The 27,938-nt window shown below is 44.7% G+C and overlaps 5 protein-coding genes and 1 pseudogene across 5 annotated transcripts; 1 reads left to right on the top strand and 5 right to left on the bottom strand.

The window, feature by feature from the left end:
- The window catches only part of LOC125532484 (putative GABA transporter 2), a 247,043-nt pseudogene that overhangs the window by 69,647 nt on the left and 149,458 nt on the right, over positions 1 to 27,938 (bottom strand).
- Positions 25 to 815, bottom strand: LOC147992961 (uncharacterized). Its single transcript, XM_087541993.1, has 2 exons — positions 194 to 815; positions 25 to 101 (listed from the first exon to the last, which is right to left on the bottom strand). Exons 1-2 carry the CDS (start codon positions 813 to 815, stop codon positions 25 to 27), a joined length of 699 nt encoding a protein of 232 aa, XP_087398119.1.
- On the top strand, positions 3,516 to 4,419 carry LOC147992960 (uncharacterized). The gene is made up of 2 exons (XM_087543156.1): positions 3,516 to 3,557; positions 3,675 to 4,419. Exons 1-2 carry the CDS (start codon positions 3,516 to 3,518, stop codon positions 4,224 to 4,226), a joined length of 594 nt encoding a protein of 197 aa, XP_087399282.1. The 3' UTR covers positions 4,227 to 4,419.
- Positions 6,354 to 8,553, bottom strand: LOC147992959 (uncharacterized). The gene is made up of 3 exons (XM_087532766.1): positions 7,945 to 8,553; positions 6,921 to 7,871; positions 6,354 to 6,847 (listed from the first exon to the last, which is right to left on the bottom strand). The coding sequence occupies exons 1-3, from the start codon at positions 8,551 to 8,553 to the stop codon at positions 6,584 to 6,586; spliced, it is 1,824 nt and encodes a 607-aa protein (XP_087388892.1). The 3' UTR covers positions 6,354 to 6,583.
- Positions 11,747 to 12,551, bottom strand: LOC147992958 (uncharacterized). Its single transcript, XM_087532774.1, has 2 exons — positions 11,924 to 12,551; positions 11,747 to 11,823 (listed from the first exon to the last, which is right to left on the bottom strand). The coding sequence occupies exons 1-2, from the start codon at positions 12,540 to 12,542 to the stop codon at positions 11,747 to 11,749; spliced, it is 696 nt and encodes a 231-aa protein (XP_087388900.1). The 5' UTR covers positions 12,543 to 12,551.
- On the bottom strand, positions 18,294 to 23,055 carry LOC125532485 (uncharacterized). The gene is made up of 16 exons (XM_048696543.2): positions 22,745 to 23,055; positions 22,443 to 22,660; positions 22,264 to 22,349; positions 22,070 to 22,174; positions 21,645 to 21,771; positions 21,476 to 21,534; positions 21,297 to 21,368; positions 20,590 to 20,657; positions 20,408 to 20,504; positions 20,250 to 20,318; positions 19,706 to 19,804; positions 19,231 to 19,371; positions 19,114 to 19,143; positions 18,963 to 19,025; positions 18,758 to 18,835; positions 18,294 to 18,669 (listed from the first exon to the last, which is right to left on the bottom strand). The coding sequence occupies exons 1-16, from the start codon at positions 22,861 to 22,863 to the stop codon at positions 18,574 to 18,576; spliced, it is 1,527 nt and encodes a 508-aa protein (XP_048552500.1). The 5' UTR covers positions 22,864 to 23,055; the 3' UTR covers positions 18,294 to 18,573.

Raw genomic sequence — 27,938 nt, 5'->3', positions numbered from 1 at the left:
GGCGATCTGTGCATCATTTTGGTCCTATGGTGATGGCGCGGGAGAAGCAGCGGGAGGCGCCGGAGTCATGGCAGGAGGCGTCAATGGCGGCAAGGGTTGGGCTGTCAAATCATCACCAATGCAAGTTAATCAATCTACTTAAAGCAAGCAGCACATATAAAGGAAAGCACAAAGAACAAGGTTAGTAACTTACTGCCGCAGGAGAAAATCGTCTGGATGGGTATCATGGCGCCACACCTAACCGGGAGGATGATCATGCGGATCGGATCTATGGGCTCGGGGAAGAGCTTGCTCATGCCGCCGTTGTTGTTCATGCCGTGGCAGAGGCAGATCGGCGCAGTGTTGACGACCGACTTGAGGCCGTCGCAGCACGCGTCCGGTGGCGAGAACACCGTGATGTTGGTGAGGTAGTCCATGCACGGTATCATGCTCGTCAATGGTGTGAGGCACTCCTTTGGCGGCGGCGGGCTTGGCGAGCCGGTGGGAAGTGGGAGGTGTGGGAGGCTAGGCAGTGCAGGGGATGGAGGGGCGCCCGGTGCACCACCAGGGAGCGGCCCGAACAGCGGCGGCAAGCCGGGGATCTGAGGAAGTGGCGGGAAAAGGGAGCGGAATATCGGTGGTAGGCTAGGCATACCGGGGATCTGAGGCAACGGCAGGCCGGGAAGAGATGGGGAGCCCCCATCGGCCGTGGTGGTGGCTGTGGCTTCTTCTTGGTTCGAGACGGTGGGCTGGACCCTCGCCATGGACGGCTGCAGCGTCGCCGCGATGGCCAGCAGGGCGAAGAGCACGGTCATGATGGACTTGGAGAGCGCCATCTTCTACGTGATGGGAAGGGACGGGTTGGGGAGGATGATGCGTGGATGGGTGGATGGCATTCGTGTGTTTGCCCAACTATTTATACTGCTACCCCGCAAAAAAAAAAACTATTTATACTGCTACGGCCGGCCGGCAGGGCACGTTAGAGATAGATAAGTTTGAACATTTGCATAACCATTTGAAAATTTTATCCAACTATAAATTGATGTCTGTTAATTTGGGTAGTGGTTTCCTTCGGTTTCCTGCTATGTCTACAAAAAAAGGAAGATACAGCATGGATTAAGCAGAGTCCCTGTACGACGTCCTCTCTATGCAGATAGAGCTGGAGGTTCAAATGAGACCATTTGCATTCTACAGACGTTGAGGTGGATAAGATTCTCTTTTTCCTTTTTTAAACCAGTATTGTTTTGAAATCTTTTTTAAGTGGTTATTATTTCCATTCGTTCTTTTAAAAAACACCATTTCTTTTTAAAGTTGGAACTCACGGGATTTAATATTGTTTGTTAAAACAAAGAGACACAAATCGCACGACATGGATCGGAGTTGATTGCAAATTGCACGTGCATGCCCACGTTGAAAACAGTACCGGAGGCCGGAGTTCCTGGGAAAGTACGAGGACATACTTTTTTTGGATAAGTACAAGGGCATACGTACATATACTATTCGGGTTATTTTTCGGCTGATAATGTATCTTATTGATAGGCTTTAAAAAATTATTTCATTGATCTCGCGCATCAATCACTCGTACACAATGCTCTGTTGCAAAAGGCAGTGCCTAGGAGGCGCTTAGGCACGCCTAGGCGCTAGGCAATGGCCAAACGCCTCGCCTAGGGAATAAATGGTAGTCTAGGTAGTGCATGCAACAAATTGTTTACCCAAGCGAGAAATCATGCCATATTGTACTGAAATGCGAAACATCACATATTCAAATGGTAGTAGCTGGTAGTTAACTTATTTAGTTGCCCTAAATTAACATCAGTACACATATAATAACCACAAATACACCTTGATATTAGAATCTATATTACCGCCTAGGCTGCGCCTAGGGCGCTTAAGCACCGCCTAGGCACTAGGCGAAGGCCAACCGCCTCGCTTACGCCTACCGCTTTTTTCAACCTTGACACAATGCAATGGCTTGATAATGTGCTCAAAAGCGACCAACACGGATGCATGGTGAATCTAGGCTTCATCTCAGGCAGCAACGCATCTAGCCCAGGAGCTCCGGCGGCCGCCCAGGACTTTGCTTTCATCTCCAATGGTCATGGTAAGCTAAGAGACCAATGGTAGATCGGCCTCAAAGACGCAAGCATTTTGGGCCTTCCAAAGCCACCATTCCATGAGGATGATCATGCAGGTTACGCTTCGACGCTGCCTGGCAAGAACCATGGCGTAGGATGCCGCCCACTAGTTGAGGAAGTTGTTGTTCGCGCTCGGCAACGGAGTCGTCACCCACCATGATAGGTACTCATGCCACATCTACCGCGAGAACGAACATCCCACAAGCAAGTGATACATGGTCCCGGGCTCCTGGTCACCTCTGCACTCGCTCAGCAGACCAGCACTGATCTTGGAGAGCAAGCCAAATGAAAATTTTGATTTGAAACAGCACTCAGGTCTTCTAATTCAAGTCATCTGTGGGCACCACCAACAACCCGAGCAGAAGCACTGCATAACAGGGGGTAGCTCGACCGTGGTTCATGTAATTGCTTGGTCTCCTCCTTCATGCATCCACTACAGCTCATTGGACAACAGCTAAAAGGATTTTCAGGTATGTGAATAATACACTGATAGTTAGTCTCACATTCAGCAAATCATCATCTACTCTTGTAGAGTGATTGACAAAAAACTACCAATTTAGGGGTTTGCGTCCCACAGAACTACCACTTCTTTAAAAGTGGCCGAAAACTACCAAAAAACGTAAAAACGTTACTAAAAACTACCAGGTTGACTGAATGGTGGTTTTGACCGTTTTAACCGTGATTCTGACGTGAGTGGCCCACGTGCCAGGCTGGCGGCCCGCCTAACAGCTAACGGCGCGCGCGCGGGGCCGTTAGAGCCGCTCGTCGGTCGCACCTGGTCGGGACCAGGTCATAACCTGGCCGACCGGGCCGCTCGTCCCCACCAGCTCTCTCACTCTCCCCCGAGCTCACTCAACTCCTCTCTGCTCTCCTCTGCTTCTTTTTCTTCTTCTCGCGCTTCGGCGATGCCGCGACCATGCCGTCGTGGCCGAACAGCAACGAGACGTCGGACGACGATGACGAGTACATGAGCGAGTTCAGCAGCATGCAGATGGAGTACTTTGTAAGTCATCTCAGTCTATCCTCTCCCTCTCTTGTCTGTTCTGTTCTAGGGTTAGGGTTTGAAGATATTTGAGATTTTTCCATTTAAGTTGATATATGTGAGTTGTTCTTGATATAGATATGCTTTTGCTTTTGCAGAAAATCCTGACACTATGATAGACCCTAGTTTCTGTGGGCTTGTGACTGAATCTGACAGAAGGTGCATCCTGCACAGGCAGAGGGCGGGCAAGTTTGTGGCATTTGAAGGCACTGACACTGGCAGGAGATTCATAGAATGTGCTACTGAGGTAATGGACCAAGTTGGTGTGGATTTGATTAGTTTGAATTTCTGCTATGTAGTGGAAACAGAGTGTTTAGTTGCTGTTATTCTGAATTTTCCTTAAGTCTGAAAACATTGGTATGTCTGAATACTTTACTTGTAGTAAAGAACACTGGAAACATGTCTGAATACTGTACTTGTAGTATAGAACTAACTAGCTAGTGTAGCTTATATCATTATTGTTTATGATTTGTTATTCTGAATTTGCTTGTTCACTGTAAAATTAAATTGATTTTCAGGATGGTGTGAACTGTGGTGTTCTGGAGTGGGTAGATGCCCCCTGGCCTGTAATTCTGCAAAGGTGCTTAAGCAAGCTCTGGGATATGTATCATGAGCAGAACCTTGGTAGAGCCCAGGATAATGAGGCTCATGGGATAGAGGTTGCAAAACTGCAGAAGGAGCTTAATTCTCTGGCCAATCAGTATAGCCAGCTGGTGGATGATGTGTCCAAGTTGTTTGATTATCAGGATGGAATCAAATCTCATGACATGGATTGCACAAGCCAGGCAATCAATGAACTGAAGGAGAAGAAGAAGCAACTTGAGGAGCAGGAAAAGATTGAGCTTCAAATGGAGAAGCTTAAGCTCAAGAAAGAACAAAGGTGCATCCTTCAGAGTCAAGCTGATATAATCCAAAACACAAGGAAGGCCATGAAGGAGCTAGAGGTGGAGAAAGATCTCCTTAAAGAAGAGAAGAAGAAGCTGGAGAATGTCATTGCTGAGCTCCTTAAGGTTGGTCATGGGTGCAAGGAAAAGCTGGACAAGATAAAGGAAGTTGTGATGGAGGAGTGAAGTGGCAGCTCTCTGGATGGTAAGTATATATGAGGCCTATATATAATTGGCCTAGGAATGATCAGTCTGATGCAAATATGCCCTGATCTACTTATGAACTACCTTTGAACTACCTAAGAACTGTAATGGGTTCAGATCATTTTGGTTGGTGTGGGGGTGGTGTTTGCCCTGATATGTACTGCCCAAATATTATCCTGATGCTGAGAACTGGTGCTAAGTTAAGTTAAGAACTAAATTATCTAAGTATGATGTAGTTTATTTGTGTGTGTTGTATCATAAGTTCTTGCTGAGATCTGTTTACTTCATAAATTGCTTCATCACAGGTTCAGACAAATTCAGAGAAGTTTGAAAGACATCTAGTCTCCCATAGATAGCATTTAGTCTTACATAGATAGGACATGGACACTGAAATTGTTCAAAGACACTTAAACTGACAGAACTGAATCTCACTGAGATTGCAAACACCCTGATAAACTGACAACTAAACTGACATAACTGAATCTCACATAGATCTGGCGATAACTGAATCTACCCTGCCCTGCTATGCGACCTGACCGTCGCACCTCTTGCTTGACTTGAGTGGTAGGTGGCAGCTCTGGCACCTCCTCTTCGTCTCCATTGATGACGATGATGGGAGGAGGACGTCGGCGAGCCAACAGTGCTGGTGGGGCGATGATCTGCAGGTCCTCGTCGGTGTTGCCCATAGTAGTTGGAGTTGCAGCTTGTGCAGGAGGGATATAGCGGTGGGCTACCCACCGTTCCCTCTGCCCAGCATCGCCGGAGTCCGCCTCCTTCATTGCCCACAGCAACATGTCGATGGGCATGATACCCTTACCTGGGGTTGCATAGCGCTGGTCCATGCGCTGCTTCTCCTCAGTCGTCGCCTTCTTCCTCACCTCTTTTGATGCATCCACGAGCCATTGTGCGCTGCTGTATCTCATGGCAATCTTCATGTAGTCGAGGAAGAGGTCTTCGTCGCCGCGAGCCGACCCAAAAAGCATGGCAACCCAGCCCTTGTCGGTGGGGAAGGGGTTCAGCCATGGGTCTGGCATAGAGGAAGAACCAGCCATGGATGTAGGTGGAGTGAGGTTTTCGAGAGAGAGGTAGAGTGAGTAGAGATAGAGTGAGCTGTTGGGCTACTTAAATGTTGGAGTGGAGGAAGTGCGGTGGAGTGTGACAGTGGGGAAGTGGTAGATTGAGTGATGAGAAATGGTGTAGTTGTGTTGCAATTAAAGTCTTTGTTGAAACCCAACAACTTGGAACTTGTGTGCTCAAACAGTGGAGTAGTTGATGGTCAAACAGTGGAGTATTTCAAAAATTAGAGTGACCAAAAAATCACATTTCAGCAAAGCCCAAGTATAGAAACATTCAGATAAATGCAGATAGATGGATTCAAGCATAAGTTCAGACTTAAAAATACTGTGCCATGGATACATTTCTTAGAAAATAAGCATAGTCTTTATCATAGATTTTCCAACAACCCAAACATAGATAGTTCAGAAAATAAGCATAATCTTTAACATGAGTACTCTCTTTAACATAGATTCAGGCAGCCACATTGCATCGTCTTCATCACGGTTGGTGCATCTCCTGAACTGCATCCTTCACTGCAATCATAAAGTTCAGAAAGTTCAGAAGAAGACAAGATTCAAAGCAAGACTAAGAACAAGATTCAGGGCAATATTGAGCACAAGACAAGCAGATTCAGAAACACCACAATTTAGTCAGAAACTACCGCGTAGAACTAATCCCAATCCTGTCTTCCTTCTGCTGCAGCCAGGATCTGAGTCCATCTCTTCCTTGTTGCTTGGAATCGATGGAAAGAAGCCCTGTCTCTGGCCCACCAGATGATTAGTTCATCTGTGATGTTGGTTCCTTCTAGGAACACCTCCTTGAACTGCTTCACGTCATTCTGGTTGCGTTCCGCCATAATCATGGCAGCAATCCTCTGGCGTCGATCTTGTGCCTGTGCTCGACGGTTGGCCCTCCTTTCAGCCCTCCTTTCAGCCCTAGCAACCTCGTCTTGTTCATCAACTACCTCTCCTAACTGTGGATCCATCAGCGGCGGCTAGGTTTTGGTCAAGGGGAATGAGGCGCAGGGATCCAGTGGTTTCTGGTGGCCTCTCTTATGTACACAGTGTGGCAGGCTTGGTGGGTTAGTTAGGTCCAACACGGAAGCCCACCATCAGGCCCACGGTACACCACAAATTTGATACAAGTACAGTGAGGTTCGGTCAGGTTCACCCAAATTCAGACATACTCATGCAGAAAAGTACAGACAGGTTCAAAACAAAGAGAAACAGGTTCTAAACTAATTCAAACAGGTTCAAAGAGAGAAGTTCTACCTTTTTATAGTGTCAGTTACCACTGGCATAGAAATAACCCCTCAATCTGCTGCTTGCAAACCTCTTCCTTTTGTTACCAGCCAAAACCTCTGAAGTTGTAGCAACAGATCTTGGTGCACTGAATTCCTTTCCTCTCCCTCCACCTGTAGGCCTACCCCTTTTTGCAGCAGGAGCTGGTGCTGATGCAGCAGCAGCTGGTGCTCTTGCACTAGGGGCTGGTGCTCTTGGAGTTTGTATTGGAGCAGATGGAGCAGGTGCATAGACTGCCCTGTTTTCCTACATTAAAGGTCCAACTTAACTTAGATTAGACTATGTAAAAGGAAACATTGCTCTGATGCTTGATAATTACCTGGTGTTTGTTTTTCCTCATTTGCAGTTTAGGCCTAGGAGTCTTATTGCAACTTGTATACTTGTGTCCTTCCAACCCACAATTTCCACAGGTAATTGTTCCCATCCTACTGGTGTCTCTTGGGGCAGGAACTTCAAACTCTCCTTTCCTCCTTGCAGTCTGTTTTCTGCCTGCCTTTTCTTTGAACACAGGAGGTTCGATGTCTGGAGTGTTTGTGTGAGGCCAGAAATCTGGACCAGGAACAAGGTATATAATTTCTTTGTATGTCTCCAAATAAAGTGGCTTCTTGAAAAAGTCATTGACATAGTCCTCAGGATGCAGCTTTTGCTTTGTCAGTACAGATATGCCATGACTGCAAGGTACACCAGTCATGTTCCATCTCTTGCAGTCACATGTATACCCTTCCATGTCCACACAATACTGTTTTTCTTTGCTAGTAACTTGCCAAATTGTTGGACCTGCTCTATCAGCCTGACAATACTTGGCATAGTGCTTGTTCTCTTCTAAAATCTCTGAGTAGGTTGGTGTGATTGTCCACCTGCTAATCTGTAACTTCTCCCTAATTTGTTGGCTCTTGATCATTTGCTTGGTCCTAATCCCTTCAAACATTGTCCGTATTGGTTTGGCCCTAACATCCAGTATCATCTTGTTGAAGACTTCACTTACATTGTTCACAACTAAATCTGTTTTGCAAGTATGATCCATAGCAAACCTAGCCCAAGTAGAGACCTCAATTTTTTTGAGCCATTTCCAAGCATCCTCAGACTGTGCTTTCAGCTCTGCCATGCCTAGTTCATGCCCATGTTTAGTGTAGGAGTAGCTAGCCTTGTCAATACACCTCTTTAGTTCTTGGCCTCTAAATCCAGCAAATTGAAAATTTGCATATATGTGCCTAAGGCAATACCTTTGAGGTGAATCAGGGAATACCTCATTTATTGCCTTAAGCAAGCCCTGCACATTCACAAATTATTAATACAATTGAAAAAAGTAATAACATAAATTGCTCAATGAAATTCTTCCCAACCTTTTGCCTGTCAGACATGATAGTGTATGTTCCAAATTTGTTGCCACTGCCAATGCAACATCTCAATTGAGTTAAAAACCAATTCCAGCTTTCACCATCTTCCTTGTCAACCACACCAAAAGCTATAGGATAAATATTGTTGTTTCCATCCCTTCCTGTGGCTGCAAGAATTTGTTGTCCAGTGGTTAACTTGATGAAGCATCCATCAAGACCTGTAAATGGTCTGCAACCATTAAGGAAACCTTCCTTTGAAGCTGCTAAACAATAGAACATATACTTGAATCTAGGAGTAGGTGCTGGGTTCTCTGGATCTTCAAATGTTGTTACTATACACCAGCTACCTGGGTTTGTGTCAAGAACTGCTTGAAGATATTCCCTGAGCCTCAAGTACTGCTGCTTGTGGTCACCTTGAACTACATCAACAACCTTCCTCCTTGCCCTATATGCCACACTTCTTGATACATCCACTGAAAACTTAGTCTTGGTCTTCTTAATTAATGCATCCATAGGAGATCTAATGTCTTCTCTCAATGCTGCCTCCACTGACCTTGGCGTCCACTTAGTAGTAACCTTTGTGGACTCTGCACATGCTCCACAAGTGTGCAACATATCACACTTCTTGATGCAGAATGTTTTTTCATGAGCTAACTTAGAGGCACATATATAAAAATCACATCCCTGGGTGGCTCTCTCTGAGCACCAAACAATAATCTTATCTGGGGCATTTCTGTGGTATTGAAAATTTCTCAAAGTCCTAATGTGAAAATCCCTAAGTGCATCTTTGAACTCATACACAGTGGTGAACCACAAGCCCTTACAAAACTGTTCTACTGGTCCTTGAAGTTTGTCATCATACCATATCCTGTCTTTCAACTTCTTATTCCTTCTCTTCCTACCACTTGGTAGTTTATAGGATCCTTCAGGCTCATCTTCTTCATCACTGATGCCATAGTCACCAGGGAAACATTTTTCATCTGCTTCAGGGAACCAATCTTCTTTCTCCATTTTCTCAATCTCATGGTGGGATCTACTAGTTGGACCAGGTTTTCTCACTACCTTCAGTTTCTGTACCACTATTGTATCTTGTTTTGCAGCTTCATCTTCAGAGGAATACTCTGACTGAAAATCCACATTGTTCCCATCTGAACCTGAATTTGCAGCTTCATCAACAGAAACAAATTCAGACACATCAGTATCACCTTCAAAATGGTTAAGGTCAGCCTCTCTCTGCACCATGCTTTTCTTCAGCTCTTCCTTTCTGTCCATGCTTATATCCACCACCTTAGTGCAACTTTGCTGAGTGTTAATGCAATGTTCAGCAAAATAACTATCTCTGTTCTCATCTGCATTACATTCCTCAAGAGCTCCCACTACTCTTATGTTCAGAAACTTTTCATTATGAGAGTGTGCCAACATCTGCTGCACATCATCTTCACAGCATATTTTATCTAAACCTCCTAATCCTTTCTCCTCATCAAATACATAACACATATAATCATCAGCCACAAAGCCCTCACTCCCAATAAGAGAAAGCATTGTCAAATATGATATGTCTGACTGGTATAAATTTCGAACCACAGATTCTCTGGCATTGAAATGGAACCAAATTGACCACTTTGGGTCATCAATTATGAAAATTATAAAATGAAATACCTTTATTAACTGAATACAGGATTACTGAACCTAAGTAGACACAATATTGAGTTTCTGTCAAACTGCTTTTTTCAGTTTCTTACACAACAATGTATGCACAATACTAACAATTTCCAAGATGACCATAACTGAATCTAACCATGCAAAAAACTAGCCTAAATTACCGATTCTCTGAATCTCTGAATCTCGCAACCATGCAAAAAACTAGGCCGTACCTGCCGCCGCCAGCAGAATGAGGAAGCTTCCGCCGACCTTGAGCTCTGCTTCTTGTCGTCGACGGTGGTCGCGCCGGCGCCGACCAATCCAACCTCTGCTGCGCGCCGCCAGCGGAAGGATTAGATTCGGACTGAGAAGGCTGATGCGCCGCGCTGCCGCCCGGAGGTATGCCTGAATCGCCGCGGAGTTTGCATCCACAGCCGCCATGGCTGCCGACGGCTAGGGCTAGGAGCTCGGGGGAGAGTGAGAGAGCTGGTGGGGACGAGCGGCCCGGTCGGCCAGGTTATGACCTGGTCCCGACCAGGTGCGACCGACGAGCGGCTCTAACCGCCCCGCGCGCGCGCCGTTAGCCGTTAGGCGGGCCGCCAGCCTGGCACGTGGGCCACTCACGTCAGAATCGCGATTAAAACGGTCTAAACCACCATTCAGTCAACCTGGTAGTTTTTAGTCACGTTTTTACGTTTTTTTGATAGTTTTCGGTCACTTTTAAAAAAGTGGTAGTTCTGTGGGACGCGAACCCCTAAAGTGGTAGTTTTTTGTCAATCACTCACTCTTGTAAGTGCATTTTCTGTGCGGATTGGGCTGGTTGTGTGGATGATAGAAGGTCTATTGATGGGTTTGCCATATTCTATGGACCAAACCTATATAATATTATGGTGTGCAAAGAAAGATGCAACCACTTCCAGGTCAAGTACAGAAGCAGAATATAAAGCACTAGCAAATGCAATAGCAGGACTTACTTGGGTCTAGTTTATGCTGAAAGAACTTAAAGTTTCACAAATGCAACCACGGTGTCTTTGGTGTGATAATATTTGTGCTACTTATTTATATGCCAACCCAGTTTTCACTTTGTCACTTTGTCAGAGGACGAGTTTCAAACAAACAACTAGAGGTCAGATTTGTACCTCAAGTGCAGGGTAATTTGAGAGATTGTTTTCTTTTAATCTTGTTTAGCCTTATCTCTCTATCTCTCCCATATGTATATCGATCTCCCTCTATAATCTCTCAGATGGTTTGTCGTTCAACCGAACAACTTCTATAAACGACCACAAGATCCCTCTCGTCACATCAATACAATATATATCGCGGGCTCACATGTTATGGAAATTGAGATGCTTTACCAAAACCTAACACAAACCCGGCGCGTTGTCAAATACGACGGCGATCCTTTGCATCCAAGTTTCCCACACCACGAGGATGATCATGGAGTTTTAGTACTTCCTGGAATGAGCTGTTGGTGATAGCGATGTGGACCATTCCAGCACACCATCCGTAGCTGTAGGTGCACAATCCTCCTTGCCCCAAGCTGACTCGTGCCAAATCTGTTTGGCAAAGGAGTTCAGCTATGCTGTGTAGCAATTCTTGGCTACGTAGCTGATCAATTCTGGGGTATACATATAGAGAATTTGGCTGAGAGGAGAGACAGGAATCTGTGCGTCCGAAAACTCTAAAAAAAAATCTTGTTTTGTGTCTAGTAAGTGGTATGCATGATTATCATAGCACTTGGAAAACCTGATAGCAACAGACTTAATCAAGCTGCAAGGATAACAAAGGTAGCAAAAGTTTAGTCATACGTCTACCAAGGCTTTCATGTACCAACTACCAAAGGATCCAGCGAGCAAGCACGCATATAGATCAGATCGACTCAGCGTTAATTCTGGGCCATCATACAGCAATAACGACATGAATCACCAACATGCATCGATCTAGTATAATACTATCCATTGACAACGATTACATCATGTGAAAGAGATCTGACATGACTGTATACTTATATGGTAACTAAGTAGCACTAGGAGCTACATATGAGAGACGTCCTAACCCCTAAACGGTAGCTGATATCTTTCTCTGATATAGTACTACCTAAATAAAACCAACTTAAACGATATATAATCCCGACGAAAGCATCGGCGATCTGTGCATCCTTTTTCTCCTATGGTGATGGCGCGGGAGAAGCAGCGGGAGGCGACGGAGTCGTGGCAGGAGGCGTCAGCGGCGGCAAGGGTTGGGCTGTCAAATCATCACCAATGCAAGTTAATCAATCTCCTTCCAAAGCAAGCAGCACATATAAAAGGAAACACAATGAACACGGACACGGTTAGTAACTTACTGGCGCAGGAGAAGATCGTCTGCAGGGGAATCATGGCGCCACACCTAGCAGGGAGGATGATCATGCGGATGGGGTCGATAGGCTTGGGGAAGAGCTTGCTCATGCCGCCGTTGTTGTTAAGGCCGTGGCAGAGGCAGATCGGCGCGGTGCTGACGACCGACTTGAGGCCATCGCAGCAAGCGCTCGGGGGCGAGAACACCGTGACGTTGGTGAGATAGTCCATGCACGGTATCATGGCCGTCAACGGCGTCAGGCACTCCTTCGGCGGCGGCGGGCTTGGCGAAGGAGTGGGAAGTGGGATGTGTGGCATGCCGGGGATCTGAGGCAGCCATTGGGATGGCGGTGCACCTGGGAGCGGCCCAAAGAGCGGAGGCAGGCCGGGGATCTGGGGCAGCGGCGGGAAAAGGGAGCGGAATATTGGTGGTAGGCTGGGCATACCGGGGATCTGAGGCAGTGGCAGGCTGGGAAGAGACGGGGAGCCTCCATCGGCCGTGGTGGTGGCTTTGGCTTCTTCTTGGTTTGCGGCGGCGGACCGGAGCCTCGCGTCTGACGGCTGCAGCGTCGCTGCGATGGCCAGCAGGGCAAAGAACACGGCGATGATGTGCTTGGAGAGCGCCATCGTCTGCGTGAGGGGAAGGGACGGGCTGGAGAGGAGGTGGTATAATCGTGGAGAGAATGCCCAACTATATATAGAGCTCCGGCTGGCTGGCAATGTACGTTAGAGATAGAGAAGTTTGAATGTTGGGATACCTATCTGAATCTAGAATCTAAAAAAGATTCCTACGTCTAGAAGGAGGACAGCTGGGGTACAGATAGAGCCGGACGTTCAAACAAGCCATTTGCTGATGCATAATTCTAATTCTATTGGTGAGCTAGCTGCGGTTTACAAGATTGCCTTTTTTTTTTCTTTTTTTGAACAAGAAGTGAGATTTTTCTTACTCCTATATTTGAAAGCTACTCCTACCTTTCTTTTAAATTTGATGAAACTCTTCGGATATTGCTCCTCAAAACCCAGACGACACAAACCGCACGACGACATTATGACACGGACACAGGGCGTAGAATCGCAGCCATACAGCTGTGAAAAAGATTGGATTAACTTTTTAAAATCAAATCAGGCCAAAATAGAGCACGCCCACGTTGAATAGTACTCCCTCCATGCATGCTTAAATTTGAAAAGGTGCAAAGATTAACTAAGTAGGACAAAGATGGTGGTGGAGGTGTTGTCAATTGTCAAAGATGTATGACTGCTATCTTTGTTGATTTGTTTGCTGATTCCATTGTAGGCTTCCTTTCCAGTTTTCATCATCTCCATGTTCATAATAATATACTCCCTCCGTTCCAAATTACTCGTCGTGGTTTTAGTTCAAATTGAAACTAAAACCACGGCGAGTAATTTGGAATGTAGGGAGTACCATACAAGCTCCTTTTACTACATCTGACCACCTCCCGTCTCATCCTTGGCTGCATTTGTCACCAAATCCAATACATGATCGTGCGTCCTACCTAAGGTCAGCCTTGTGTGCCAGTATCCACCCTAGTAGCATGTTGTTGGTCGATTCTATGAGCACCCATACATGGGGCCACAACTTGTTCAACACCGCACAATGAAGAATCCTTGTCTCGTAGCTTGCTAAGATGGACCTCTCGGGCAGTGTCAGTGTATTCCTCAACTTCTCCTAATCATCAGCTCCATCATCGGATCTGGATCGCTTGGTAGCTCCACTGTGTCAGAAGTTCCTTGTGAGCAATGCATGATCATAAGACACCGCAATGACAAGAGCGACCTAGTATGAAACTCGGCTGACCACAATGTCTGCTCAGCCGCAACGCATGGGTCCTTCACTAGGTCAATGAAATGCCACGGCAAGAATTTTTGGCTCTCCCATTGTCAATCCACGACGAGAAGACAAGCAAATGGAGCACACTTTATAAGTACATTTCTTGTTGCTCTTCTCCAATCAATCAAGTTCCCATCATCGACCCACCAAGGCTCCGTTGAGTGTATATGGATGTCCCCCGATGGCAGATGAGATCTTTCTTTCAGAAAGAGGAACACCTCTTTATGCCAGGACACGACTAGATCAAAGGCGAGGGACATGCCTCGACGTCGCACCTCCACATCATTAGCGGAACCGGTACAAGGATCTTCTCGCCATGCGGTCGGTTTGCACACATATGTTGTAGGTATAGTAGATAGACTCGCACTCATACTTGTCCTTGGGCAGGAGGAGGCCATTGCAGTGTTGTTGTACCCGTATGTACGCAGTGGCGGAGCCAGCGCCCGGCCACCCTGGGCAGTTACCCGGGCTGGTTGTGTGCGCTGACGTTGTACGATGCGCTACCACAACGGAAAAATCCACGTCCGCATCTCATTATTTCCCGGGCAAAATTGTTTCGGCCCGACTGAGGCGGCTTTCTGTGGCAATGGGCCTCGTGAGAACTCGACCTAGCAATAGAAATCGAGGCCGACGCGAGGACATGACACACACAAAGAGGAGGAGGAGGGAGATTGAAGCCGACGTGTGGGCCCCACTTGTAATAACGGTCGAAATAAACGGAGTTGACTTTGCCGCCATGTCAGCCCCGACGAATGGGTCTCACATGTCATAAACATGTTTAAATCATCTAAACTGGCATTATCTGAAAGTGGTAGTTTTTGTCACAAAATTTAAAAAAAAGTAGTTTACAGACACTTTTTTAGAAAGTTGTAGTTTAGTGAGACGCAAACCTCAATTGTGGTAGTTTTTTTTTTGTCAAATGCTCGGTTATTGCTTATGCCTGCTTGTTCACATCGTCCCTTTGCTTGGCTACATGATTTTATCTTTAATAATCTCATGTGTTTTAATTATATAATCATCAGAATATAATTTTAACAAATTATATATGCACATATTCATCAACTTTCTTAAATTAGTAGTGTGGGGATTGTTCTTAGAGATCTTTGTAAAACTTAAGATGTGTTTCAGTGCTGAATCAGTACCACGTACACTAGTAGAAAAGGACCATTTGTCCCGGTTCTAGAGGGCCTTTAGTCCCGGTTCTGGAATCGGGACTAAAGGGTCGTTAGTAAAGTCTCTCCCTTTAGTCCCGGTTCTTACAATCGGGACTAAAGGTAATTTTTACGGAAAAAATAAACTTTTTTGAAATTTTTTTTCTGATTTTCAAATTTTTAAATAATTTTCCAATTTAATCTCTAATCACCCCTCATCGCTCCTCAATTTAACCTCTAATTTCTAATCACCCCTCATCATTCCGCTACACCTTTAGTCCCGGTTGGTAACACAAACCGGGACTAAAGATAATTTTCACGGGAAAAAAAATAAAACTTTTTTGAATTTTTTTTCTGATTTTCAAATTTTTAAATAATTTTTCAATTTAATCTCTAATCACCCCTCATCACTGCTTAATTTAACCTCTAATTTCTAATCACCCCTCATCATTCTAAATCATCTAACTTTCCGGCCGGTCACCCATCCTCTCACTACTCCAGCCTGAGCACGCTTAACTTTTGGGTTCTATTCCCCCTCGTTTCCAAGCCTACACTTGTTGTTTTCCTGACAATAGTTAGATGTCAATCCTATTAACTCTCAGGAGTTTAGCTTGAGCATGAAGACTACTATTCTTGAATAATTATGTAGTTTGAATAAGTAGTTTGACCAGATTTGACCAAATTCAAAAAAATTGTAATAATTATTTAGTAAAATATTCTTGAATAACTATTTAGTAACACTAATACTTCTTGAATAAGTAGTTTGACCTGATTTAACCAAAATTAAAAAAATGAAATTTGAGCATAATTTTTTTCCGTTTAGAATTTGAGGATTCTGAAAATTTACAAACATGTCATAGGCTGTCAAAATCAGATGCGGATTTTCATGCTGAACATTTTGATATATTATACGTTATTTTCCGACCTTGTATGCAAAAGTTATAGCCGTTTTACATTTTCCCTACACTTTTTGCAAAACATGTCCAAATTTAAGTTTTAAAAATTTCCTAACTAGTAGATGTAGTAATATAACTACATCTCGAAGGATTTTATTTTTTGAAGTTTTTATTATTTTCTTTTGCTTTTTAGAAAACTGAAAAGGCGATCCACGATGGGGGGGGGGGGTAGAATTTGAAAATGGAACCTTTAATCCCGGTTTGAGACACAAACCGGGACTACAGGTCTAATCTTTAGTCCCGGTTTTTGAGATACGAATCGGGACTAAAGGGCTCATTTGAACCGGGACTAATGCCTTTAGCCACACGAACCGAGACCAATACTCACATTAGTCCCAGTTCGTGACTGAACCGGAACTAATGGGCTTATCTGATCCGAACGAAAACCCTGTTTTCTACTAGTGATGGAGATCTTATTTTCAAGACTCGTTGCCTCTTTTCTCCACACGGCAATCGATCGGTTCATATTCGCTGCCTGCACGTACGTGTATCAAGGAAAAGAACTTGTGGTTTAGGAATCACATTACCTGCGTTGTATTACTGGCTAGAAACTTTTTTTAAGAGTACGCATGAGTGTGTATATCTTATATTAATAAAAGAGGGATAGAACCCTGTCCACAAAGTTACAACTCTTTTTTTTTGTGAGAACACAAAATTACAACTCGTGCACAAGCGCACGTGACTCCGCCATACAAGTGAACTACTCACCACTCACCCGCCTAAACACCTCGACAAATAAACTCTCGAGATCCCCTCGGAGTAGCCCAGCCTCCATCCAAGATCGCCCCTCTCTGCCTATCTTTCTGATTACCCCGTGCATCGATGGAGTAGCTCCATCGAAAACCACCACATTTTAGTGCTTCCATAATTGCCAGACAACGAGAAATAGTGAAGTGTGCAGGTCCTTCATACCGTGATCTTATACCATGAGGGATGCACTCCACGGCAGTAGCGTATCATTCCGGTGCTTCCACAATTTCCAGACAACGAGAAGTAGCAAACTGTGCAGATCCTTCATACACGATCTTGTACTAGTTAGAACTTAGCCGGTATAATTGGTAAAAGTTTAAACGCAATTTTCTGAACCAAATAGCAACAATTGCTAGAGTATTACTTGATCTTATTGCACAACTATATTTCCACATATATGTCAGGCATTATTTCTTTCTTGGGACAAGTAAATATGTAAGCCAATTTGGCTGGGCTGGAAAACTAAGGAGCGGGTAAAGGAGGAGGGGTTGTCGTCGCCAGTAACATGTCTTGTGAAGACGAGGATTTTTTACACATTGCCTTGCATTCGGCCATAGTCCAGTGGCAGTTGTTATCTGCCAAACAACAGACGCAATCTTCTGGAGTACTACGGCATTTACTCTTAACGCATAGCCCGTTTGGTAAATCGATCTTCTCGCTATCGATGTCATCTATGATTCGGCCTATGGGATAACAAACGAACAACTGTTATGCAAAAGAAAAATTAGAGTGAATAAATAACTGTGCAACAGATTAGACAAGAAACAAATGAAAAAGGCTTTAGTAGCTCTACTACGTACTTCCAGGATAAGGAGGAAAAATTAAGTGCGCATAACCTGATTGTTGTGCTTACATTGAGCAACAGTAGCAGAGTGTACGAGATATAGAGACAATAGGGCTAGTGCAAGAATGCGAATCGTGTACTTGTCCATACCCCGGCCGATACAGCAGTAGCTAGGCAGGCACTCACTTTGGTTGCCAATGAGAAATATTTACTTATTGTAGAATATTTTCCTAGCAATCAACACATTACTCGTAGATATAGAGACACTGGGAGAATTGAGATCCGGTTCTATAACTCAACCCAATCCCGTGCAGTAAACACCGAACAATAAATTTGGAATTATTTCATAATATGTACCCTTAGTGAAGGCCCCTGGCACATAAATCAAGATTATTTTTCTCCTTTTTAGACAAGTTTCAATAATTGGTGACAAAAATACAAACAGGTTAAGAAATTATTGATTGTCGGAATTATCTCTTATGTTTTCTTTAACATGGAATTATCTCTTATGTTTATATTTCTATATTTCCAAATTGTGATTCTTCAATACTTATTGCCTTGTATGATATAGTACCACTGCTATTAGCAATAGTATTAATTAGGTCTAGATTTTGAATGAGGTAGTATGAATTATACTCCCTCCGTTCCTAAATAAGTCTTTATAGAAATTTCATTACAAACTATATACGGATGTATATAGACATAGTTTAGGGTGCAGATTCACTCATTTTGCTCTGTATGTAGTCCATCATGAGATCTCTAAAAGACTTATATTTAGGGTATGTAGTTCATAATGGAATCCCAAAAAGGACTTATATTTAGGAACGGAATGAGTATTTAACTAAATGCCCATGAACTGGTCAATCGCGCTTTGAATCAGAGGGGGTATAAAACAGCTAACTTGACTTCTCTGAAGACTAATGCACCTTACATTTTGAAACATTTGAAACAGAGGGAGTATAAAACAACTATCTTTGACTTCCTTTTTCTAGGTCCAAATAAAACGGAATCCATGATAAACTGCGAACTCCCGCTACAGATCCATTTCAGCTGTCGTTTGGTTGTACATATATAAATAAATCCATGCTCCCATTACATTGCACCCAGTAACAAAACTGAAACGCGAAAAAATCTATTCTACCACATAGCCAGAAACAGCTCGAGCCCATCATTCTGTGGGGGATTCGCTTCGCAGAGCTGGTGCATTTTGCCGCCCCTTACCAAATTTGTTGGCGACGGCGGGTTCAGACAGTGTGTTCCAGACCTGCCAAACACGCGAGAAGTGTCCGTCAGTGGAAGAGCCACACATGGAAGCTTCGACAGACCACGTATACCAAGGGGGTGGTGCTTACCTTCAGTTTGCCTTTCGATCCTCCGCACGCTAACAGGAAGGGGTTGTCGATCGAAAACGACACCGAGAATATAGCTCCCTGGAAACAACAAAACAGATGGATGAGCAACATGGTACAGCTCCCTGGAACAGAATATAGCTCCACATTGCAGTAATTCTTTCCTTCTACAGATGGACAAGGGGTGTAATTCGGCCAGAATACGTACAAGCTTAGGATTCAGCGACGAGACACACGAAGGCTGGTTATTCGATAGATCCCAGAGCTTCACCTGTGTTTACAGATAGATATGTAAGCAACTGGTTGGATCAATACCACGAGTGTTAATAGCTTCTTCAGCGCAAAGTTAATAAACACACCATTTTGTCAGTTGAACCAGTCGCAAGAAACTGCAAAAAAAATGGCAGGGTCAGTAATTCGGTTGATGTGGCTGCATCTCTCTTTATTTAGCACACTGAAATGAAAATGTAACATACGTTAGGGGTAGAAGGTGCGAAAGATATGGAAGAAACGGCCTTTTCGTGTGCATGCAGAGTAAAAATCGGCTGTCCAGGATTTGAATTTGATGAAGCTGTCCGAATATCAAATGCTTGAACCATCCCATTTTCAAGACTAACCTGCAAGACCCAGCATCCACATTATTATACCATCGAGTATATAACACATGCAACAAAAAGAAAAACAGAAATACAAATTCATTCTGAGATTATGACTTAGTATAGCCTTAAATAATTAACTGCAGGGGTCCAAAGATGCTAACTACAGACTTGCTTCATGAAAAAGCAGAACTCTTTTCATCTGGATTTCAATCATGTTGTTTCTAATGGAAACTTCACTAAAGCTTAGCACAAGGTTGTTTGTCTGTCAGAAATTTGCAATTGTTCTATAAAACGACAGATAATTGAGTTGAACCATTTTAGCATATACGTAAAATACAATGAATTCACTTACCACAAAGGAGTGTTCATTGTGTGGATCACAAACTAAGCTCTCTACATCTGCTTCGACAGGCCATTTATGACAACATTGTCCACTGTCTTTCATATCTGTCTGTAAAATGTTACAATATAAGTTCAGTGGATGTAAGTACAAAATATATAAAAATAAGCAACAACCTTCTCAACAAGAATGTCAAATAAACACTGAACTGCATCTCAAAATATCTATGGTAACACAACAGTCCGCTTCACAAGAATGGCAAATCAAATTATCTTCTTCACCTATGAAGGTGAACTCCCAGAACCAAAAGAAGAAGGTAGTAGTAAGCAATATGTTATATAACTAGTATGATCACCTTTAATTAGTGGCTACTCATCCAAAACTGGTTAGTATCCACAGCTCAATTACACAAGTGGACGAGATTATTATTTGCTGACATGCTAGAGATCAGCATGCTGATACACTCTAGTCAAGTGACAAACAACCAGAATACGTAATAAGCAGCAGCAGAAATTTCAGGAGAATAATTCACATGATAGCCAAGGACATCCATTACCATGGCAATTGTTCTATCAAAAGATCCACTGAGAAGAACTTCAGGTGACCTCCAGGCAACTGATTGAACCTACATGTTGGGCAGAAGGAAAATATGCCATCACAATATTTCGGACCAATACATACAGAATTCAAGAAGAATGTAGTATCAATTATCACCTTGTCATCATGATGTTGCAGTGTGACTAAACATTTACCAGCACTTAAGTCCCAAACTTTCACAGTTTTGTCTGCACTTGCACTAGCTAGAGCATTCCTGAAGTAAAGGAGTAATCAGCAGGGGTCCAGTAAGTGATAAGAGAGTGGGAGATGTGGTCACTTGAGCTGAAACCAAAACGCACCTCACCACCGTGTTCCACGCAAGACCAAGCACAGAACTTCTATGGCTACCCTTCTTATATGTTTTTCCCTGCAGATGACATGCAGCATGAATAATGTAGCTAAGGATTCAAGGAAGGAATGAATGCTCACCCACTCACAGGCATACGTGAATCATAATATCATGAATACGAAGTACCAACATTTGTTCTACACACATTGTACCCTCATCCAATCAGCATCATTTTGCACCAACATAGTCAATTTGACAGCCAAAAAGCAACACAATCTACACCTTAACTTACTGAACCTACTAGGACCTGTGTAACATACTTAGCAAGGAACAATTGAATAGATCAATTCAATCTCGTTTCATGTGCCTTCTGTTTAGGTGGAGTTAGCCTGGATCTCAACCATCCATTTCAGCACATTTAGTGGGATAGGAAGCTAGTAAGCTACACGGGCAACATACTGGTAATGTTAGGTCACACTCTCAGTCAATCTCAATCTAGCCTAAGTTTAGAGACTACGAGACCAGGTTGCAGATTTCCCCACATGATAACCTGCTGTGGTTGCCATGGAAATCAAAGGGGAAAAGAACATAAAATTGGGGGGATGTTGGGAATGTCAAGATAAGACTTAACAATGAGAGCAAGAAAAGGAGTCACGGGAAGCAAATAAGCAATCAAAAACTTCAAAATATCTCAACAATGGAATATTAGTAGCATACCTTTTTCCCCTTAACTTTCTTCTTCTTTTTTGAAACTCCTCCTAGCACATAATGTGGTTCGACCTCGTCGACCTGTTACATAACATGAAAGTCCACAAAACAGTACATTAATTTCTTTGAAGCAGAGCAATGCAAGGCCATTTACGAAATAATAGTCACGTGTGTTTCTGAAAACTTACGACATCCAAGTTCCATATTTCAATTGTAGGATCCATGGTGCCAACAGCTATGAAATTTCCTGCAGCACAAGACGAGGAACGGAGTAAAGCCTTAGCATATAGCTTTCTTCTGCAGAAACAATTTGGCAACTCTTTACTTGTCAAAACTCAAGTGACACCACAATTTAACCTTTCTGTTCGCCATCCTGACGGTTAAAATCCATCCAAGCTGTGCAGAGCGGAAAATCTGAGAGAGGGACCTCATGGTGCACAAACATATTAGGATCCCCATCTTCCAGTTCTTCCACTATACTAACCTGTCATACATAATAAGGCCACTGGTCACACCTTCATGCAGTCCAACCGAAAACAGAGGCTATATGAGCTAGTAACCCCCAGCAAAGAGAGGCACGGAGTAATATATGGAGACTAATGTGAACTAAGTACATTCTGCCTTAATCAATCTTACATATTTACTCAATACAACCAGCATTAAGCCCAGAATTCGATTGCTCCACATAAGAGCTTGGTCTTTACATTCTTGTATAAGTGTGAAAAAGGAAGCATGGCATCATTTTTACAAGATGCGATAAGACATTGTTACTCGACACTTGCCTGGAGAGAATTGAATTCATCCTCGTTATGAGCACAAACAATCACTATATCGGTAGGTTTGATAGTCATGTCCTCAATCTCCTCATCGTCGTCCTCGCCATCGTCCTAATAAGGCAGCGAAGGGGGGTCATTCACCTTAGACGCAATAGCGAATACTAGCATATTTCTATCATGGCAAGAGAAAGCATACTCACATCGTCGTCGTTCTTGATGATATAGGGGTCCTCTTCGTTGCTTTTGTAGTACAAGTCCCCCAACCCGGTGCTGAAAAGCTCGAGCCCTGACCACAAGACAAGTTACAGCTCAAGTATCAGTCGGTCACGCAGGACCTGGCTGCAGGGGAGGGGTCAGTCAGGGGAGCACGAGCGCCTACCATCCTCCTCCTCGTCGTAGGCGTCCATGTTGAGCTCGGCGAGCCCGTCGGAAACGTCGCCGACGGCGCCCGAGCCCGAGCTGCTCTTGGTCCCCAGCGCCTTGGCGGCGGCCTTGGCCTGGGCGACCTCGTCGACCTCCTCGTCCTCGGCGCCGTCTACCTCCATCACGGCGTCGTCGTCCTCGTCCCCGTCCGCGTCGTCGGCGTCGCTCCCGGCCCTGCAAGCAGACACCACGCGGTTCAGAAGGGCGGAACGGAGGAAGAGGAGGAGGGGGGGAGGAAAGCGGCCGCGGGGAGCTTACTCTCTGCCGAGGGCGATTTTCTTCATGGCCTCCTCGATCTCCTCCTTGGTGGGCGGCTCCGCCTCGATGGGGACGCTCTTGGCGGCGCCCCTCGGCACCCAGGACATGGCGGAGATCATCGCGGCCGAGCCGACGAGGGCACGCGGAGGGCGAGGGGTTCTGGCTCTGTGGACGCGGGTGGGTGGCGCGCTCCGGTGGCGGGACGACCGGGGCTGGGGCGGAGAAGAGAGGGAGAGTGAGGCCGGCGGCGAGGTTGGTGTGGTGGCGGGAGGAAGGGGGCGGTGGAATAGGGTGGGGAGAGTGGTCGAGGACGAGGGTTTTGCTCTGCCTCCAGGGCTTCTATTGGGCTGTAATGGGCTGGGCCATGCGGGAGGGCTTGCCTTTGCTTCCATCTCCACCAACATAATCCAGAGATGGCCCAATTCTGATAGAGTCCCCCACTTTTAAAAGGAAAAGGTTTAAATTCAGCCGATTGAAATCTAACATTCTTAAGAAGTTGATCCCCACTACTAGCTATTCTCTCAACATGCACACTATCCACATGTTGGAGTGAATCACTAATTCAGAGAAGCCATTTTGGAGTGAATCAATCTAAAAAAGTCTTTTGGTTGGTCTGTCTATTTTGCAGGGATAAACTTCATTAATCGAAGTAGCATATGTTGGAGAACATGTGTAAATCGTTATAGTTATTCTTCCTCTATTCATGTTTTCAAGCAGCATCTATTAAGAAAGCTAATTCTATTTCAAGGATAATAATACAAGCTTGGTTGAGCTTTGGTTCTACAATTTGAATTTAGAGGTAAGGCTTTTGTGTAATATTGCGGAATACACTCCTTTTTTGTACTGATGGGATTCCTTTCCTGCCTCAGCAGCATGTGATATTTCAATCTGGTCTTGAAAGACAGTCCAGATCAATGGAAGATCCAATGAGAGATCTAGAGATGTGCCAGAGGAGGGAGATGTGGGAAATTTTACTAGGTTTTCCTGGTTCTTTTTGGGTTTATGTCACGTTCCCTACAAACTTGCGCCCCCTGTAAATTACGTTTCTGTTTTCCTTCTATAAGAAAAGGCAGTACTCCTGCTGGTTCCTTAAAAATATTGTGGTAAAATTAGACTATGTCTGTTCCTTTGGAAAAAATTTGGGCAATCTGTCTTCAGATTCTATCTAATTTCAACGCACATATTAGTTTTAAGCGTCTACTTCTGTGTAGGACATAGGGCTATCTTGCTAAGCAATGTCGCATTGGACTAGCGGCACGCTCAAGTGTTTTTGCAATGACAAACCTCCAAAATCGGATGCATTACTAATGCATATTCTCTTCCCAGATGTTTACCATTAGTAGTGCAATATTTGAGTATTCGGTATGGGCCTCTTTTGCTTTCTTTCTCAGTGCTACTGCTGCTCACCTCTTGCATCCGTGCTTAGTGGCTCAGCGCCCTCTTTGTAGTAACTTATTTTCAGGTATTTTCTTATGAACAACCTTCGGATCTTCCATCACAATAAATGGTTTTCTTTTGTGCCATTTTTATCAGATTTGTCATATCTCTGTGCATAGGTGTAGTCTGTTTAAATATATAATTTTTTGGTTTTTGCCAGTCCACATATGTATCAATTTGAAGAACTGAAATTTGATCCTTTATCAAGTGTTAAATGCATATTCTAATTTCCATGTCGATGTCACAAAACAGTTTTTTCCCTAATGAGACCGTCAATAATTAGGTGTTTTTCTTTGTTGTTTGCCGAATGTGAGATGATCCCACACTCAACATGACTGGATGGCAGGAAGCAATTTACTCTCTCTGTTCCTGATGTGATCTTCAAAATAAATATATTTTTCACTTTCTTTCATTAGTAGGTCAAATATACATGGTAGTTTCCTCTTCACTTTCAGGTTTTAAATTGCTACTCCCTCCATTCCACAATGTAGTGCTTCCTCTATCTCTGTGCTTCAACTTTGACCGTAAATTTAACTACCAAGACCGATTGCGGCGGGAGCAAAAATTATATCAGTGAATTCGTATTCGAAAGAAGTTTTCAATTATATAATTTTTTCTCCGGCCGCAGTTGGTCTTGTTGATTAAATTTATGGTCAAAGTTGGACCTCGGGAAGCGCGGACGCACTATATTTTGAAATGGGGGGAGTATAATAAGGTCCAGTGCCGTCAGCCCATTTTGACCTTTTGTTGTGTCTGTTCCTTTCTGAATTATTATTTCTCGGGGGTACCTTTATATATGGTGCCAGTGGCAGGTGTTGCTCCTCTATTAATGTGTCAACATATTCTTAGTAGAGTGCCTGCATGAACAAACTGGTAATTAATATGTTTTACTATTTTTATCCATGGTACATAAGCAAGCCTAAAGTGTCAAAAATATGTTGGAAAATGGCAAGAATTCAGAACTTATGATTTATGAATTTGGCACCCATGTTTGAGTGGCAAATAAGCACCTCTTTCCTAGCAGCACCACAAATAGTTAATTGTTTTAATTTGTTCATTCAAAGCCGTAGAAATTATTTTGAGCCCTCAAGAAATTAAAAAATGGTTTTGGCTTATCACCTTAAAGTTAGCCCACATTTCTTCAAAAAGTGTAACACAACAATTTTAATCTTTACTTAGTCTTCATATAATATTTAGGACCTTATCAACCAGAAATTCCAAAACAACGCGCGGGGTATCTTCTAGTAACCAAAGGGTAAGTCGCCTCCTCCACTTGACACGTGGCTGCGGGACTCCCGCGCGTCTCCTCCTCTGCACGCCATCTAAAAACAGCGTGAATATTATCCTATCCCTTCTCTCTATCGTCTCTCTCACTTATTTTTCTCTCCAGAAATGACGTCGTCATCTGCTGCAGCTGCCGCGCCACCACAGCAACTCAAAGCATGCTGCAGTGCCGATGGTCAAAACTGAATCCATGAAGGGTCAAAACTGAATGCTTCTCATCTCCGGCAACTCAGTCTGTCCACGACCATGCCGCAATGCCGATTCAGTGTGATACGAGAAGGCTCTGCTGGAAATATAAGCAATTTACCAAATGATTTTATTAACAAAAATACTAAATAAAGTAGGGATAAAACAAGTCATGCAATATGACAGAGAGAAGGTAAATAGCATCTTCATATATGAAGTTGAACTAAACACATCTAGAACAGACACTAGATAAAGTTGCATATATGAAGTAGAACCTAACTTATGTAGGGCAGAAACTAGAGCAAAGAACGGAGTACGGGGCGTCCGTGACGAAGAAGTCGGTAGTCGCGCTGAGCACTCTCCAAAAACCTTATCACCCTTCTCCCGTACATCGACTCGGCCGCGCGTCGTGATGAGGCGGGCGGCGGAGAAGGAGCGCGCGTGGATGTCCCTCTTGTTCTCATGCTCATACAAGTGGGGAAAAAACCTCCCTTATAAAGAGGTCCAACTCCCTCTAAACTAGCAATGTGGGATTAAATATCTCTTGCCTTGCACGAATAGGCTGTGTGGGCCTTTAGGATTTATTAGAAATTTTTAAAACTGCTATTGGGTTAGGTTTAAAATAGATAAAATTTCAGGAGGCTCCGCCATGACACAAACTGAATCCATGTAGGACAAAAACTGATGCTTATCCATCGACCATGCTACAGCGCCGATTCAGTGTGACCACGGCAACTCAAATCATGTTGCAACTCGGGTGATGTTGCGCAGCTGCCGGCACAGCTATGGAGCATCGCCGGGCTTCCGGGACATCGCCGGTGTCACGATGGAGCATTCGTTGGACCGTTGGAACATTGACGACGCTGCAAGGGAGCATTCATCGGTGCTACAATGGAGCATGGTCGGACAACTGAGGCATCGCCAGTGCTGCGATAGAGCATTCGTTGGACAGTCGGAACATCGACAGCGCTGCAAGGGAGCATCACCGGTGCGACGATAGAGCAGCGTTGAGCCGTCGAAACATCGCCGGTGCTGCAACAGAGCATCGTCGGGCTGCCGGGCATCGCCGATGCTGTGATGGAACATTCGTCGGGCTACCAGAACATGGACGGTGCTGCAAGGGAGCATAGTTGAGCCGCCGGAGTATCACCGGAACATAGCTAGGTGGCCGATGCATCCCTGGTGCTTGAAAGGGTGGTTGCTGCAGGGGCGTTGCTGCAACCCCAGAGCTCGTCGGCGCTGCTGCCGTGGCCAATGTATGGCAAGCTCACCGGCCGTTTTGCTGTTAGATGACCAGCGACATGGCTGATGCCCGCATGCTCTATGCCGGCTAGCCGCTGCTCTCGCTAGAGTTGTGCGCGTGTAGGGATGTTGCGTTGTGGCTGGAGGCTACGAGGAGACATGTGTGTGCAAGTTGGCTTTTTTTTCCGTGGTCCAGTCATGTGCAAGTTGTGCGCGTGTAGTGCAAATCGAGCGGCCTGAATCATAACGTATTTGCACAAATCAACGGCGGACAAGGCGGCTTATTTTCCCACGGCATCATCCGGATGATGCGTAGCAGGAGCCCATGCGTCGCATGAGAGAAAGAAGAGGAGGGTCGAGGCGAACTGGTCTAGGGAGATGAGCGACCTGCTCCGGCTCGACCAGTATCCAGTGGCGGAGCCAGGATTCGAGTATAGGGGAGCCGAGTACGTATATTGATCGAATCTTGTTGATAATTACTAGTTGCTTCTACTAAAATTGTTGATCGTTGGGAGGGGGGGGGGGGGGGGGGGCGGGCCCCTGCTCGCCCCCCTGGCTCCGCCCCTGCCAGTACCAGCACCTCGGACGAGCACAACGGCTCGGGCCCACCTACAGGCGGCTGACTCAGCCCAATCCCTAGCAAATCCCAAGCCACGTGGGAATCCACCGTTTGGGTGCGCACAAAAGGTTAAAAGAGACCAGTATTAGAAAGGACAGGACACGCATTTCAGGGATTTGGAGGACAGGGTTTGTTTCAGACGAGCTCTACGTTCTCAGGGTTAAAAAAATACTTCACTCTCTGGTGGGAGGAGAAGTCCGAGGCGAGGTGGTCGGCGTTGTTGACGAAGCAGGACGTCAAGCTCGACCTTGTCAAGACCAGCGTCGACGCGAAGAAGAAGAACACCGACCTGGTGCTCCTGATGGGAGCAGACATGTCGACGATGGACCCGCAGGTGAAGGCGTGGTATCTGGCGGAGCGTGACCTCATCTTAAACAAGATGCCGGGACCGGCAGTGACCACGCCCACGCCAACGTCGATCACCGC

Source organism: Triticum urartu, chromosome 1A, assembly GCF_056163025.1.
Source record: "Triticum urartu cultivar PI428250 chromosome 1A, HENAU_Tu73, whole genome shotgun sequence".
NCBI classification, from domain to species: domain Eukaryota; kingdom Viridiplantae; phylum Streptophyta; class Magnoliopsida; order Poales; family Poaceae; genus Triticum; species Triticum urartu.
The sequence above is the reverse complement of the archived record's forward strand: the minus strand, read 5'-3'. Positions and strand labels throughout refer to the sequence as shown.

Excerpts from the sequence above, each read along its gene's own strand:
- LOC147992961 (XM_087541993.1), bottom strand. The coding sequence starts at position 815 with ATGGCGCTCTCCAAGTCCATCATGACCGTGCTCTTCGCCCTGCTGGCC. Across the intron at positions 102-193 it reads GACGATTTTCTCCTGCGGCA|CCCAACCCTTGCCGCCATTG; the intron begins GTAAGTTACTAA and ends ATGATTTGACAG.
- LOC147992960 (XM_087543156.1), top strand. The coding sequence starts at position 3,516 with ATGTCTGAATACTTTACTTGTAGTAAAGAACACTGGAAACAT. Across the intron at positions 3,558-3,674 it reads GTAAAGAACACTGGAAACAT|GATGGTGTGAACTGTGGTGT; the intron begins GTCTGAATACTG and ends ATTGATTTTCAG.
- LOC147992959 (XM_087532766.1), bottom strand. The coding sequence starts at position 8,553 with ATGTTGCACACTTGTGGAGCATGTGCAGAGTCCACAAAGGTTACTACT. Across the intron at positions 7,872-7,944 it reads TCATGTCTGACAGGCAAAAG|GGCTTGCTTAAGGCAATAAA; the intron begins GTTGGGAAGAAT and ends GTGAATGTGCAG. Across the intron at positions 6,848-6,920 it reads TGAGGAAAAACAAACACCAG|GAAAACAGGGCAGTCTATGC; the intron begins GTAATTATCAAG and ends CCTTTAATGTAG.
- LOC147992958 (XM_087532774.1), bottom strand. The coding sequence starts at position 12,542 with ATGGCGCTCTCCAAGCACATCATCGCCGTGTTCTTTGCCCTGCTGGCC. Across the intron at positions 11,824-11,923 it reads GACGATCTTCTCCTGCGCCA|CCCAACCCTTGCCGCCGCTG; the intron begins GTAAGTTACTAA and ends ATGATTTGACAG.
- LOC125532485 (XM_048696543.2), bottom strand. The coding sequence starts at position 22,863 with ATGATCTCCGCCATGTCCTGGGTGCCGAGGGGCGCCGCCAAGAGCGTC. Across the intron at positions 22,661-22,744 it reads AAAATCGCCCTCGGCAGAGA|GGCCGGGAGCGACGCCGACG; the intron begins GTAAGCTCCCCG and ends GTCTGCTTGCAG. Across the intron at positions 20,319-20,407 it reads TGCAACATCATGATGACAAG|GTTCAATCAGTTGCCTGGAG; the intron begins GTGATAATTGAT and ends CCCAACATGTAG.